The sequence below is a fragment of the Oncorhynchus nerka genome, linkage group LG28, assembly GCF_034236695.1.
Source record: "Oncorhynchus nerka isolate Pitt River linkage group LG28, Oner_Uvic_2.0, whole genome shotgun sequence".
NCBI lineage: Eukaryota > Metazoa > Chordata > Actinopteri > Salmoniformes > Salmonidae > Oncorhynchus > Oncorhynchus nerka.
In genome coordinates, this window is record NC_088423.1 from 57,359,859 (window position 1) to 57,376,566 (window position 16,708).

General features: G+C 43.8%; 1 protein-coding gene across 2 annotated transcripts in view; it reads left to right on the forward strand.

The window, feature by feature from the left end:
* Positions 1-155: 155 nt before the first annotated feature.
* LOC115113435 (protein FAM184A-like) overlaps positions 156-16,708 on the forward strand; it is a 75,464-nt gene continuing 58,911 nt past the window's right edge. Inside the window, exons 1-5 of one of the 2 annotated variants that reach the window (XM_029641053.2) lie at positions 156-794; positions 4,681-5,535; positions 6,201-6,336; positions 9,162-9,343; positions 11,824-12,009. In XM_029641053.2, coding sequence (XP_029496913.1) covers positions 618-794; positions 4,681-5,535; positions 6,201-6,336; positions 9,162-9,343; positions 11,824-12,009 — 1,536 coding nt within the window. In that variant the 5' untranslated portion in view covers positions 156-617. The remainder of the gene's footprint in view (positions 795-4,680; positions 5,536-6,200; positions 6,337-9,161; positions 9,344-11,823; positions 12,010-16,708) is intronic. The other variant, XM_029641054.2, reaches the window with a different exon arrangement.

The following is a 16,708-nucleotide window of genomic DNA, read 5'->3' on the forward strand; positions in this document are numbered from 1 at the left end:
GCCTTGGGTTGGGTAGCATAGCGTCAAATTCGTCATGGGAACTTGATATGATTGGTCATCACCCAGCGGTTGCCGATGGTGATTTACATAAAGTTGGGAAAAGTGTATATTTTTCACCGCCTCCCACGCACCACCCAAAGGTCCCCGCCCTCTCCGCTTTCCATCCTTCCATTGAACAGCAACCGCGCGCCACCGCTTTGCTCGTGAACAACCTCCGGGCACCGTTTGCTCGTGAACAACCTCCGGGCACCGTTTGCTAGTGAACACCCTCCGTCAACGCCCGTATACATTCCTTCAACCTTGCAGGGCATTCCGTTGCGTTATTCCGTTATGCTGATGTGAAGTCGATCGTTTGACCAAAAACAACAGCTGTGACGGACCGGGCTAAATGTTAACCCGGACCACGTTTAACCCCGCCCCGTTCCGCGGTCTGCAGCGACGACCATCTGGCGCTCTTTGCAGTCTGCGCTAGGTATACCACTATTCTGCGATTGCGACTCATATCGCACCGGTAAACAACAAAAGAGAATGCTACAACCACTACAAAACATTAGTTAACCTGGTTCACATGAACCGTTTTCTGGCTGGACTGTCGTGACAGTAGCGTGTGTCTGAAGATGGCGACTGGAACGGGTTGGCAGCAACCATACAATACCGCGTTTGGCAATCCATGTATTATTACTAGTACAGGGAAATATAATTCATCGAACATGTTTTACGAAGCAGGTTTAACGATGGAATATACTCAAGACCTGCACCTGAAAATGAGTAAGAAAATAGCACAGCTGACAAAGGTTTGTTGATGCGCACGTTTTCTTGCAAACTGTCACAGTCCAGGCCAATGCATTTATTTGTCCTGCTGGCAATGTCAATTATGTAATTCATTATAAATTCACCTAGGCTACAGTGTCTTTGTGATAGGATTATAATAATTTAGTAAAGGATACGTTGTTATAGTGAAAAAAAGGCTACGTTGTTAGTGAAAATCACACTCTGATGCTGAAGAAAAGCATTAAAATGTCCCTGTTGGAGTGGTCACTCATCGCTAAGGAAATATACAATTCAATGTTATTGTGCCACCTAGGAACACTGCAATTCTGTTGAGGCCTGATACATTTGCGAACAGCAGGAAATGTATTGTCTTACATAATTCCTGAAAGATGGTCTGTTATATACTGTATGGTTTATATAGTCATTCAATGTCAGCTACAGTAGGCCCTAAAAAACATTTAACTGACAGGATATTACTTTTGAATTGTGATTTTCTGTTTACTAGCCTTCAAAGTATTTACACTTTTCAAAAAGTGTTGTATTATAGCCTGAATGTAAAATTGATTAAATTGAGATTTTGTGTAACTGATGTACACACTACCCCATAATGTCAAAGTGAAAATTTGTACCTAATTAATAAAAAATGAAAAGTTATTTACTTGAGTCCTTCTTAACTTAGTTGCTGGAAAGGGAGGAAACTGCTCAGGGATTTCACCATTAGGCCAATGTTGATTTTAAAACAGTTGCAGAGTTTAATGGCTGTGATAGGAGAAAACTGTGTGTTTTAACATTATTTCGGGCAAACACAACACATCACTGAGTACCACTGTTCATATTTTCAAGCATAGTGGTGGCTGCATCATGTTATGAGTATGCTTGTCATCGGCAAGGCCTAGGGAGTTATTTAAGATAAAAATAAATGTAATACAGCTAAGCACAGGCAGAATCATAGAGGAAAACCTGGTTTAGTCGGCTTTCCAACAGACACTGGGAGACAAATTCACCTTTCAGCAGGACAATAACCTAAAACACAAGGCCACATATACACTGGAGTTGCTTTCCAAAATGACATTGAATGTTTCTGAGTAGCCTAGTTACAGTTTTGACTTAAATCGGCTTGAAAATCTATGGCAAGACTTGAAAATGGCTATCTAGCAATGATCAACAACCAACTTGAAAGAGATTGAAGAAATAAAAAATTACAATGGGCAAATATTGTACAATCACGTATGCAAAGCTCTTATAGAGACTTACAGTACCCCAAAACACTCACAGTTGTAATCACTGCCAATCATGTAGCTGTAATTGCTGATTTTAAGATGTATTGAATTATTTGTCATTATTTACTAAACCATTATTTATTTTTTAAATCTATATCATTTTTTTCTCCCAGTTTGACATTTGAGTATTGTCTCAAATGTCTTGAGTCAAGTCAAGAGGTGTAAATACTTTCTGAAGACACTGTAAAGATTTTCACATACTACACACCGATGTATTAGTAAGGGGAATTCCATCATATATACAGAACTTTTGAGTCTAATAAATTACTTGAAGTACTGTAAAAACAGGAGAATATTTTGTGTAAATATTGGTCGTTATTGGCATCTTCATTGTAATGAAAAATTGTGAATTATACAGTCATTTTTTGTATTATCAAAGGTAAAATACTCAAATGTTTTACTGCAGTATACTGTAAATTGTGGTGTATTGGAAAATTTTGTGGGTGGGAAAATACTTGCTGTATTTTGAATGGTACTGTAATTCCACCCCACAGAATACAGTACTTCACTGTATTTTTTTGGAGCGCCACTAGTGGGTGGATGGTATTGTTTCTGGCTCATAAAAATATTTTAGGGTGTGCCTTGTAAGAGGCTATATTTGTTACTCCTGTGAGTGAGAATGCTATACCAATTTAACTCCTATGTGATTATAGTTCTCCATCAATTTAAAATGTGTAGGGGACAGATTGGAGTGGCAGCAAGACTTAAACCTTAAATGGTTTAGCATTTTGCCATGTCCCTTTGGTCTGTTTTGCCCAGTAGTTGCTGCCAGTTTGGAAGCCTTTGTTAAGGCCTCTAGAAGTGCACGTGACATAGAACTCCTAATATTCTGTAATGTTTGTTAACACTTTACCTAGCAGCCAACCAAACTACTTGCACCAATCCCTTTTAATTACAGTAAAATATTATGAAATATAAACCCCTCCTCTCAACAAATTTCATTAATTTATTCATCCATTTTTTCATTAGTTCATTCCGAAAGTATTAACTTTTTTTTTTACAGTATAATACAGTACATTTTACAGTATTGTACTTGGTGTCATTACACAGTACTTTCTTTGATACTGTATTTATATTACAGTAAGTGTACTGTAATATGAAATACAGACTTTAACTGCCTCTGAGCTGCCTGTAAACTACTGTCAAATTCCTGGTAACCCCTTTACAGTGTTTTTTAATGCAGCACCCACCAACAAGCTGCTTGTATGGCTAGTGGGAATGTCCTGAGCCAGCGTAGAAAGGATTAAGAGGTGTATCCTTCTCCGCACATCCTCATACCCACCCATATGTCATGACAGCCGATGACTGACTTTGGCAAGTTGACACCAGCTATCATGGCTGTTTTCTGTTGTTTCATTGTTAAGATAATGTTGTGTAGGCTTTGACTAAGCATTCAACTAAAGCGAACATTTATGTAAAAATACATAATTTCATATCCTCCAAATCTTTACTGATCAAATTCTCTAAATGCACCATGAGGACAATTGTTCTGATGCTATTCAACCAGTGCCAGTGGGGTATACGTTACATGCCATCCTGTGGTTGTATAGATGAAGGGCATGGTCATATTCATTAGTGCACAACAAACCATTTTGTAACAGAAAACGTTTTGAAATAAGGACAAGTTCATGTAGTCCCTCCCATTTTCCGTACATTTTCTTTTCTTTGGTGTGTTGTAAATACCACCCCGGTGACGGTAATCAATACAGATAATTATATCCCTTACCGTTCTGCAAAAATAATACAAATGGCAAAAATCATGCTTCCTTGTTAGTACTGACCATTAAGATCTTACATAATAGAGAACTTGGGTTTGATTATTGTGGAAACCCTCTACTCCAACTGCTTTAGCTGCTGAAAAAGGGGAATAATCTTTTACTAGTCTTTCCATATTTGGCTTGTATTCAAAAACTTGACACTAGTTTTACCAGACACACTACATACACTAAAGTATTTGGACACCTGCTCGTCCAACATCTCATTCCAAAATCATGGGCATTAATAGGCAGTTGGTCTCCCCTTTGCTGCTATACCGGCCTCCAATATTCTGGGAAGGCTTTCCACTAGATGTTGGAACATTGCTGTGGGGACTTGCTTCCATTCAGCCACAAGAGCATTAGTGAGGTTGGGTACTGATGTTGGTGAGGTTGGTTGATTTTGGAATGAGATGTTCGACGATCAGGTGTCAATACTTTTGGTCATGTAGTGTATGTCTGGTAAAACTAGTGTCAAGTTTTTCTGTGCATGTGAGGAATGTTGCACACACCAGCAACATCTTAGACGAGGTAAACAGGCAGAGACAAGGGTGTGTTCATTGTTGTAAATCAAATTTTATTGGTCACATGCAGATGTTATTGCGAGTGTAGCGAAATGCTTGTGCTTCTTGTTCCAACAGTGCAGCAATATCAAACCTATAATCTAACAATTCAAATTCCACAACAACTACCTAATGTATCTAAAGCTTTTGTTTTTAATGAACAATTTCCTAATGTGTTAGTTATGTGTCATCTATGATTTACTAACTGATTAGATATTCATTATCTTTTTGATGCTGTGAGGATCCTTAACTATATCCTCACTAATCTTCTCAATCCTCATCATTTTCCTCTTCCTTGTCTTTTTGCTCTAGGTTATCTACGCCCTCAACACGAAGAACGACGAGCATGAGGACGAGATGGAGTCACTGCGGGAGGCCCACGAGGACGAAGTGCAGCACATTGTGACGGAGACACATGACAAGATCATGCAGTATAAGAGCAAGATGGTCGACGAGGTTGACCTGAAGCGCCATCTGCAATCGTTGGAGGAGTCTGTGGAGCTGCACGAGCACATGAAGCGGCAGGCACTGGCTGAATTTGAGATGTACCGCCAGCGCATGGAGGACTCGCAGCTGTGTACTGAGGCGCAACACACGCAGCATGTGGTCTCCATGTCACGCGAGGTGGAGGAGATGCGCCGCGACTTTGAGGAGAAGCTGCGCTCCTTTGGCCAGGCACAGGCCCAGTTCGAGCAGGACAAGCGGAGGGCAATTGACGAACTACGCACAACCCACCGGCAAGAGGTCCAGGAGCTGCTCCACAGCCAGCAGAACCAGAGCGCCAACTCCACCGTGGATCAGGAGAAGCTGGCTGAGCTACACAGGGCTGAGGTGGAGGCCCTCATGGAGCGAGTGGAGGAGCTGACCAAGGGCAAAGTACATCTGGTGGAGGAATACGAAGCCAAGCTCACCAAGGCTCAGGGCTACTACGAACGCGAACTGGAAGCCATGAGGCGCACACAGCAGCTGACCGCCGAGAAACTGCTGGCCTGGAAGAGGACGGAGGTGGAGCTGAGGAAGGAGTTCCAGGTGCAGGAGGCAGTGCTGCAGAGGACACTGGGAAAGCTCCGGGCTGAGCTGCAGAGGGCGCAGGAGGAGGCGAGAGAAAGCAGGGACAAGACCAACAGGCTGCAGGCTTCCCTCACCAATGCAGAGGGCACCATTAAGGTAAAACTCTCATGCATATTCACGTGTGCCGTTTTGTGTCTGCAACCCTGTTTGTGTATGTTTCCGGTATGTTTCATTGTACATGTATATAAATGCCTACACGTAGAAGCGGCAGGATTTGCAGGCAGAGACAAATAAATGGGTTATCAATATTTATTTCCAGACAATGTAATAAACTATAGCCAACTCATATTTAAGAGGTTAATTTACTTGGTATTAACTAAACTGCCCTGTGCTTCTCCGCCCATGCATATAGTCTACTCTATTTAATTGAGACCACACATATAGGCACACTTGATCTCGCATGCCTGACTAGGAGAGGAGAGTAGGGTACTGAACTTCAAGCATCGAATAATGAGTTTAGATTGGTCTGACATCAACTCCTGCATGCAGCATGAAAAATGCAGATTGTGCCGCAATGATGACTGATGGTTCTCTTTTATCCCTGGTAGTTTGTTGATTGATTCATGTCACTGATTGGCCAGATCTTCAATTTACCAGCTGTGAAATAATCACTGATTTATATGGGAAGGATGAAAATCAGCAATACTTTTGACCTCAAAGTTGAGATTTGAAAAAAGGGGCTACTAACTAAACTATAGTACTACAAACTAAACTACAGTTTTAATGCGTTCTTGTTTCTGTTCCTTGACCTGATATCTCAGAACTTGCACAAGCAGCTGGAGGAAGCCATCCAAGATGGGGAGATCTGGGTGATGCAGTTGAAGGACACGGAGTATGAACTGGAGGGGAGCCGAGATCGAGTGCAGCAGCAGGCTACTGAGATCCTCCACAAAGCCAGTGAGATATTAAACCTCCATTTATCTTGAGAGTTTGGATAGAGAATACTAATCTCTGGTATTTTGAATTGTTTTAAATATGTTCAATATGTGTTGGTGATTGGCGGGATAACTGTACGTTTTCCTAGTATATGGGGTGAGAGTGAAATATAAGGTTGTCTGGCCAGATAAGAAAACATGTTATTTTTTGATGAAAGAAGGTTAGGCCTATTAAAGTTTTTTTGTGTGCTTATTTTCTTCCATATTCGCACAGGACGAGTATTACTAGAGAACATTGGTTATGTAATTATTCCAGATGACGATTTGTACGGGATTCATTTTTTCCAAACTGCCCCTTTGTAATTCTATATTTTTTTTTATTCCAGGCGTGAAGATATTTCAACATGTCCTGGCGATAACAGTCTACACTGATAACTCAAGCTTGGCTTCCAAGTTTCTAAACCATACAAAACCATCTTTGTCTATTTGATTTGAGGAAGTGTGATCATAATCATTATTTCAGCGATCCGAGGTAGACATCCTAATTGACCCCCAGCCTGCAGATGTGAGCTAAACAGAGCACTTGCACTTCAAATCAAATCGTATTTGTCACATGCGCCAAATACAATACAACCTTACCGTTTACAAGCCCTTCACCAACAGTGCAGTTCAAGAAGAGTTAAGAAAATATTTACCAAATAAATGAAAGTAATTTTTAAAATAGAAAGTAACATAATAACAATAATGAGGCTATGTACAGGGGGTACCGGTACCGAGTCAATGTGCGGGGGTACGGGTTAGTCAAGGTAATTTTTATATGTAGGTGGGGGGGAAGTGACTATGCATGGATAATAAACAGCGAGTAGCAGCAGTGTAAAAACAAAAAGAGGGGGGGGGTGTCAATGTAAATAGTCTGGGTGGTCATTTGATTAATTGTTCAGCAGTCTTATTACTTGGGGGTAGAAGCTGTTAAGGAGCCTTTTGGACCTAGACTTGGCGCTCCGGTACCATTTGCCATGCGGTAGCAGAGAGAACAGTATATAACTTGGGTCACTAAAGATGTGTTTTTAGGCTATGGATGAGAACTTGAACTTGTTATTTAAGTTTAGCACAGTTGGAATGCTGCTTTGCAATCTATTAACAGCAAGTGTTGCACTAAATAGGGGCACAAACCATGAGGTCAAAGAATTGTCCATAGAGCTCCGAGACAGGATTGTGTGGAGGCACAGATTCTGCGGTAGGGTACCAAAAAAAGTCTAGTATTGAAGGACACCAAGAACACAGTGGCCTCCATCATTCTTAAATGGAAGAAGTTTGGAACCAGCAAGACTCTTTCTTGAGCTGGCCACCTGGCCAAACTGAGCAATCGGGGGAGAAGGGTCTTGGTCATGGAGGTGACCAAGAACCCGATGGAGCTCTATCAGAGTGACCAGAGTTCCTCTGTGGAGATGGTTGCCCTTCTGGAAGGTTCTCCCTTCTCTGCAGCCCTCCATCAATCAGGTTTTTATGGTAGAGTGGCCAGACGGAAGCCACTCCTCAGTAAAAGGCACATGACAGCCCGCTTGGAGTTTGCCAAAAGGCACCTAAAGCACTGTCAGACCATGTGAAACAAGAATGTCTGGTCTGATGAAACCAAGTTTGAACTTTTTGGCCTGAATGCCAAGCGTCACGTCTGGAGGAAACCTGGAATCATCCCTACGGTGAAGCAAGGTGGTGGCAGCATTATGCTGTGGGGATGTTTTTCAGGGACTGGGAGACTTGTCAGGATCGAGGGAAAGATGAACAGAGCAAAGTACAGAGAGATCCTTGATGAAAACCTGCTCCAGAGCGCTCAGGACCTCAGACTGGGGCAATGGTTCACCTTCCAACAGGACAACGACCCTAAGCACACAGCCAAGACAATGCAGGAGTGGCTTTGGGACAAGTCTCTAAATATCCTTGAATGGCCCTTTGAGAGACCGTGAAATAGCTTTGCAGCGACGCTCCCCATCCAACCTGATAGAGCTTCAGAGGATCTGCAGAGAAGAATGGGAGAAACCCAAAACGTACTGAATAAACAGTCTGCATACTTATGTAAATGTGCTTTTTAAAATTTTTAATACATTTGCAAAAAATTCTAAATGCCTGTTCTTTTTGTCTTGATGGGGTATTGTGTGGAGATTGATGAGGGGAAAAAAAACAATTTAATCAATTTTAGAGGACCTTGGAGTTGTTTTTTTCCGTCTGGAATTATTACTCTCCTGCTATGTAAAAATGACCGACATGGCAGATTCAGATGGGATTTAAGTTACGGATGTGGTGATTTGTGCTCGTGTACATAATTACCTAAGCCCATCTCCCCCATTAAACTAATCTCCTGCGAATAGGGCTAAGCTTGTCTGGTCAGATAAGAGAACATATATATTTTTTTTTACCAAAGAGAAGTAGGCCTATGTATGTTTTTTAAATACATTTTTTTGTTTGTTATTGAAGTAGGGCTATGTGTTTTGCAGATCGAGTGTTATTCGAGACAAGTTTCATCATCCTTTTATATTCTCCCTCAGTGCCAAGTCCTTTCTCATTTTGTACTTCCCTTTGCAGTTCTATGAATAACTCATGCATTAAAAGCAGTAAGATATTGTTGGAAAAAACGCATTGTTTTATTTGACTTTTAAGCTAACTTAGCACTTTACAGTGAGATTTTAACCGCAAGTACACTTCATGGACTTTTGAGTATTCATCCCACTTGAATATTCTGACAGAACAGATGTTCAGTGTCTGATATGAAAGCATTGCCCATTTAACTTGCCTTTCTGCCATTGCCCTTCACACCCTCACCATCTGCTTGTTTTGCATGTGTGCCTCCAGGTCAGATAGGCTCTCTACAGGCCACCCATATGAGCCACGAGGCCACTATCAGGGACCTGGACTTGGAGCAGAGCCGCCTGAGGGAGAAGATCCTCAGGCTGGAGGAGGAGAGGGAGAGGGTGCTCAACCAGAGCCAGGCCACCGACGAGCAGCACAAACATCAGGTCCTCTCACTGGAGCAGGTATTCAACTTCTCTCAGTTTTTAAGATGTGCTGAATATTATATTTCGCTTCTCCTAGTGTCTAGGTGTTTAGTAGATCCGGACACTGGGAAAACAGTGGGAAGTTTCACAGATAGCAAGCATTTGTTTGGCCAACATATTTGGCAAAAAACATTATGTACAGTACCAGTCAAAACTTGAACTTGAAAAGTTCTTGATATTTAACGGATTGACTGATCTTCATGTTTTAAAGTAATGATGAACTGTTTCTCTTTGCTTATTTGAGCGGTTCTTGCCATAATATGGACTTGGTCTTTTACCAAATAGGGCTATCTTCTGTATATGACCCCTACCTTGTCACAACACAATTTATTGGCTGAAACGCATTAAGAAGGAAATAAATTCCACAAATGAACATGTGAGGTTATGACAGAGCCAAGTGACTTGGTGTATAGCGAGAATAGGAGAGGGCCTAGAACAGAGCCCTGGGGGACACCAGTGGTGAGAGCACGTGGTGAGGAGACGGATTCTCGCCACGCCACCTGGTAGGAGCGACCTGTCAGGTAGGACGCAATCCAAGCGTGGGCCGCGCCGGAGATGCCCAACTCGGAGAGGGTGGAGAGGAGGATCTGATGGTTCACAGTATCGAAGGCAGCCGATAGGTCTAGAAGGATGAGAGCAGAGGAGAGAGAGTTAGCTTTAGCAGTGCGGAGCGCCTCCGTGATACAGAGAAGAGCAGTCTCAGTTGAATGACTAGTCTTGAAACCTGACTGATTTGGATCAAGAAGGTCATTCTGAGAGAGATAGCGGGAGAGCTGGCCAAGGACGGCACGTTCAAGGGTTTTGGAGAGAAAAGAAAGAAGGGATACTGGTCTGTAGTTGTTGACATCGGAGGGATCGAGTGTAGGTTTTTCAGAAGGGGTGCAACTCTCGCTCTCTTGAAGACGGAAGGGACGTAGCCAGCGGTCAGGGATGAGTTGATGAGCGAGGTGAGGTAAGGGAGAAGGTCTCCGGAAATGGTCTGGAGAAGAGAGGAGGGGATAGGGTCAAGCGGGCAGGTTGTTGGGCGGCCGGCCGTCACAAGACGCGAGATTTCATCTGGAGAGAGAGGGGAGAAAGAGGTCAGAGCACAGGGTAGGGCAGTGTGAGCAGAACCAGCGGTGTCGTTTGACTTAGCAAACGAGGATCGGATGTCGTCGACCTTCTTTTCAAAATGGTTGACGAAGTCATCTGCAGAGAGGAGGAGGAGGGGGGGAGGAGGATTCAGGAGGGAGGAGAAGGTGGCAAAGAGCTTCCTAGGGTTAGAGGCAGATGCTTGGAATTTAGAGTGGTAGAAAGTGGCTTTAGCAGCAGAGAGAGAAGAGGAAAATGTAGAGAGGAGGGAGTGAAAGGATGCCAGGTCCGCAGGGAGGCGAGTTTTCCTCCATTTCCGCTCGGCTGCCCGGAGCCCTGTTCTGTGAGCTCGCAATGAGTCGTCGGGCCACGGAGCGGGGGAGGGGAGGACCGAGCTGGCCTGGAGGATAGGGGACATAGAGAGTCAAAGGATGCAGAAAGGGAGGAGAGGAGGGTTGAGGAGGCAGAATCAGGAGATAGGTTGAAGGTTTGAGCAGAGGGAAGAGATGATAGGATGGAAGAGGAGAGAGTAGCGGGGGAGAGAGAGCGAAGGTTGGGACGGCGCGATACCATCCGAGTAGGGGCAGTGTGGGAAGTGTTGGATGAGAGCGAGAGGGAAAAGGATACAAGGTAGTGGTCGGAGACTTGGAGGGGAGTTGCAATGAGGTTAGTGGAAGAACAGCATCTAGTAAAGATGAGGTCGAGCGTATTTCCTGCCTTGTGAGTAGGGAAAACCAAATAGCTAAAATGTTATACAAAATTATCCTTGGCATAACCTTCCATATAGCTTAGTATATATGCAAATGTATGTGGACACCCCTTCAAATGAGTGGATTCAGCTATTTCGGCTACACCTCAGCCGTTGCTGACAGGTGTATAAAATAAAGCACACAGCCATGCCAACTCCATAGACAAACATTGGCAGTAGAAAGGCCTTACTGAAGAGCTCAGTGACTTTCAACGTGGCAACAAGTCAGTTTGTCAAATTTCTACCCTTCTAGAACTTCCCGGTCAACTGTAAGTGCAAGGAGAAACAATGGCTCAGCCGCGAAGTGGTAGGCCACACAAGCTTACAGAAGGGGGCTGCCTAGTGCAGGTGTCCACATACTTTTGGTCATGTGGTATACATAGTTTATCATTTCTTTAGCGGATTTTAAAACATCAACATATTGATTTTAAGAACCATTGGGTTCCATTAGTAACACTGCAGAAACTGCTGTGCTAAGATGAAAGTAGCCCATCTGCTCTCTATGGGGAGGGTACATTCATCTATTAGATTTCAGCTGTGGTTTGTTTCATTACAGCCATCACGTGTAAATGCTTCATGTATCTATGGCCCTGCCAGGGTGTGAAATAAATCTTGGCTATTCCCCCCCCCCCTTCCCAAGTCCCTTCGCGAGGAGAGGCAGGGCTATGAGAAGGAGCTAGCGAGGCTGAGGGGCAAATACGAAGAGGAGGGTGTGAGATTCAAAGAGGCTCAGGCACAGGCACTAGAGGAGCTGTCGGAGAAACACAGGGCGACGCAGGAGAGTGCACAGAACGCTGCAGAGAAGGAGAATAATCTATTGATGGCTGTGAGTATCATGCACACACACTGCCCTACACACTGTTGTTAACACACTATTTATTCTACACTCTGTGCACACACACACAGCCACACTCAAGCCCAGTATCTATACATATATTCATAAACAATGAACTTGGTACACACCCCCAAGTCTACATACAGTGCCTTCAGAAAGTATTCACAAACCTGGACTTTTTCCACATTTTGTTGTGTTAGTCTGAATTTAAAATGGAATAAATTGAGTTTTTTTTGTCACTGGCCTACACACAATAACCCATAATGTCAAAGTGAAATTATGTTTTTCAAAATGTTTACAAATGTATTAAAAATGAAAAGCTGAAATGCTTTGAGTCTAAGTCGTCAACCCGTTTGTTATGGCAAGCCTAAATAAGTTCAGGAGCAAAAACTTGCTAAACAAGTCACATAAGTTGCATGGATTCATTCTGTGTGCAATAATAGTTTTTAACATTTTTTAATGACTACCTCATGTCTGTACACCACACATACAATTATCTGTAAGGTCGTCCCTCAGTCGAGCAGTGAATTTCCAACACAGATTCAACCACAAAGACCAGGGAGGTTTTCCAATGCCTCGCATATAAGATGCCCTTACTGGTAGATGGGTAAAAAAAAAAAGCAGACATTGAATATCCCTTTGAGCATGGTGAAGTTATTAATTACACTTTGGATGTGTATCAATACACCCAGTCATTACAAAGATACAGGCGTCTTTCCTAACTCAGTTGCCGGACAGGAAGGAAACCACTTAGGGATTTCACCATGAGACAAATGGTGACTTAGAAACAGTTAAATGGCTATAGTAGAAGAGCGCTGAGGATAGATCAATGACTTTGTAGTTCACTTTCAGTCAGTCAAATTCTGTACCACATAGTATGGGGAGTCGTACACTCTTTGGTAGAAGGATCTACAATCACTAATGACAAGGCCAATGAAATCCGCACCTCGCTGGAAACCCCACCTTCCACAGGTGATAGGCATGAGGCATGGATTCATTCCTTCAATTATTCCCCTCTTTACCTTGATGTGAACGGGAACGATTCACGGTACTAAAACAAACAATTGGAAAACGAGATTGTCGTACGTTGCTTCAACTAAATTCCCTCATAGTGGTAGAGCCTGCTCACCCCCTGAACATTTGTGCTAAAGGTTGTACTTGTTCTCGTAAGATTTCTTATCATGCGGATATACAGTTGAAGTTGGAAGTTTACATACACCTTTGCCAAATACATGTAAACTCAGATTTTCACAGTTCCTGACATTTAATCAGAGTAAAAATTCCCTGTCTTAGGTCAGCTAGGATCACCACTTTATTTTTAGAATGTGAAATGTCGGAATAATAGTAGAGAGAATGATTTATTTCAGCTTTTATTTCTTTCATCACATTCCCAATGGGTCAGAAGTTTACGTACACTAAATTAGTATTTGGTAGCATTGCCTTTAAATTGTTTAACTTGGTCAAATGTTTAGAGTAGCCTTCCACAAGCTTCCCACAATAAGTTGGGTGAATTTTGGCCCAATTCCTCCTGACAAAGCAGGTGTAACTGTGTCAGGTTTGTAGGCCTCCTTGCTTGCACACGATTTTTCAGTCCTGCCCACACATTTTCTATAGGATTGAGGTCAGGGCTTTGTGATGGCCACTCCAATACCTTGACTTTGTTGTCCTGAGGCCATTTTGCCACAACTTTGGAAGTATGTTTGGGGTCATTGTCCACTTGGAAGACCCATTTGCGACCAAGCTTTAACTTCCTGACTGATGTCTTGAGATGTTGCATTTTTATGGCGTTTTTTGAGCAGTGGCTTCTTCCTTGCTGAGTGGCCTTTCAGGTTATGTCGAAATAGGACTCGTTTTACTGTGGATATACATACTTTTGTACCTGTTTCCTCCAGCATCTTTACAAGGTCCTTTGCTGTTGTTCTGGGATTGAGTTGCACTCTTTACACCAAAGTACGTTATAGTCTCCAGGAGACAGAATGCGTCTCCTTCCTGAGCGGTATGACAGCTGAGTGGTCCCATGGTGTTTATACTTGCGTACTATTGTTTGTACAGATGAACGTGGTACCTTCAGGCGTTTGGAAATTGCTCCCAGGGATGAACCAGACTTGTTGAGGTCTACAATTTTTTATCTTGGCTGATTTCTTTTGATTTCCCATGATGTCAAGCAAAAAGGCACTGAGTTTGAAGATAGGCCTTTCAGTACATCCACAGGTACACCTGCAATTGACTCAAATTATGCCAATTAGCCAGTCAGAAGCTTCTAAAGCCATGACATCATTTTCGGGAATTGTCCAAGCTGTTGAAAGGCACAGTCAACTTAGTGTATGTAAACTTTTGACCCACTGGAATTGTGATACAGTGAATTATAAGTGGTTATGTCGACATTGAATATCCCTTTGAGCATGGTGAAGTTATTAATACACTTTGGATGTGTATCAATACATCCAGTCATTACAAAGATACAGGCGTCTTTCCTAACTCAGTTGCCGGACAGGAAGGAAACCACTTAGGGATTGGGTGCGGTCCAGCGCTGGGTGCCAGCTGGTTTCCTGGGAACTCATCTTACCACTAAACTGAGTGGGGCTTCTGGTGACGATAGGCAAACCTTGGCACATACTGGCACATACTGTAAACCGAGTTCCACAGTGTTCACGGGTGTTAAAAGTGTTGTCTGCCATATGTGAGTTTGATGAAAAGTGTTCCTTCTCCATGTTCAGACACACAGTTGTCAAGACTGGTGGAAATGGAAGAAGAACCAAGTGTTACACACATCCATGCTACTGTCTTCTATTTAATCTCTCTAGGCTTCATAAGAAACCAGAAAAAGAGTTGTCTGACTCCAGCTCAGCGCATTCCGTTTCTGGGTCTCGCGCTAGACTCATTCATGTCACGCTTTTCTATCCCAACAGAGGGTGCCCGGGTTCCGGCTCTGCTTCGCCACATTTTGGCTGGGTCACGCACTGCATTTTCGCCAGTGCCTACGCCAGTGCCTACGTCTAACAAGTTGTTCCCTTGGGGCTATTGTTTATACAGCCCTGGACACGTACTGCAGCCTAAGCCTGTCGCTTGGGTGTCCCTGTCAGGCCTACGGGCCAATGCCCAGTGGTGAGATTCTCTGCTATTGTCAGGGGCTGAGTGGTGTCCCGCAAGGTGATCACGACAGACGCTGTACGAAGGCAACTCAATTTGGCGGGTATGGATACTGGTGTGGCACACCCTGCATGTCTATTAACCACATTATCTGGAGGTTCCCCCTGTTTTTGTTGGACCGTTTGTTCTAGTCATAACCGACTATGTCAGTGGTGCCGTGCATCAACAGATGGGGAGAGACTCACTCTCTCTCTCCCTCCTAACCTTGGCTCGCTTTCACTTTGGGTGACAAGTCCCCGGTTGCCTCAACTCAGATCTTTTAAGCAGGTATATCGGAGGGGGTGCGCCAGGAGGACTTACCATTGATTCTTATGGCCCCCCGTTGGCCCAGGCAGCCTTGGTTCACAGAGAACAGTCACCTTTTGGGCGGGGACCTGTGGATACTCACATTGCGCAGGGACCTGTTGTCCCAGGCACATGGGCAAGTTTGGCAAGTCAGGTGAGAGATTTGGTTCCTATGTGCCTGATGGCTAGAGGTTTACTGCCTTATGTTATTGCTACCATTCAGTCTGCAAGGGCGTCCTCCACGAGAGGGTTTTATGCGTATAAGTAGCAAACGTTTGAGCTCTGGTGCCAAAATATAGCACTTGTTCCTTTTCAGTGCTCTGTGTTCCTACAGGAGCTTTTCAAGTGTTCTTTATTTTAAAAGTGTACATTGCCGCTGTCTGGTGGGAATTGACGGAACCTCACCGGGGGCGGTCCTAAACCTATTGCACCCACATGGGACTTTTGGAGGCACTGTGTGCAGCTCCCTTTAAGCCTCTGGAGTCAGTAGATCTGAAGATCTTCTCCTACAAAACCTCCCTGCTCATGGCTTTGGCCTCTGCTAAATGTGTTGGGGACCTCCATGCGTTATCCATACACCCTTCCTGTTCTCAGTTTGACCCGGGCGACTATAAGGCGGTGTTGCGTTCAAATGTGGCCTTTGCCCCGAAAGTCATGGGTATGTCCTACAGGTCCTTAGCTTTTGAGCAATTTCCCTTTTTGTCTCCTCCTTTTGCTTCTGAAAAGCAACAGAGGTTACATGCCCTGTGTCCGGTGCAAGCTTTTCACACGTACATTGAGAGGAGCCGGGATATCTGTTTATGTGACCAACTTTTTGCCTGTTTTGCTAATCCTGCTCACGGCAGGGCACTCTTTAAGCAGCGTCTTTCCCCCTGGATTGTGGAGGCTCTCTCTCTGACATTTAGCAGCAAGGGTTACCTAGCAGTGTTCGCGCCCACTCCAGAAGGGGTCTGGCAGCATCTTGGGCATTGTTTAAAGGATTTACAATAGGAGATATTTGTGCTGCGGAGAGTTGGGCATCACCACACACTTTTGTGAGGTTAATCATTTGGATGACACTGCTCCCAGTATAGCACACAGTATTCTTACAGCTGGGACAGAAGTAAGTCACTAGGCAGTGCACTGTGTGTGCAATATCCAGACTACCGCATCTGGAGTGGTCAGGTCTGGGTGGTCTGCCATGGGCCATTTCATTTAGTATCTGTTGGGGTCGGCTTGTTGACTGACTGAAAGCGAATGTAACATTTGGCCCCAC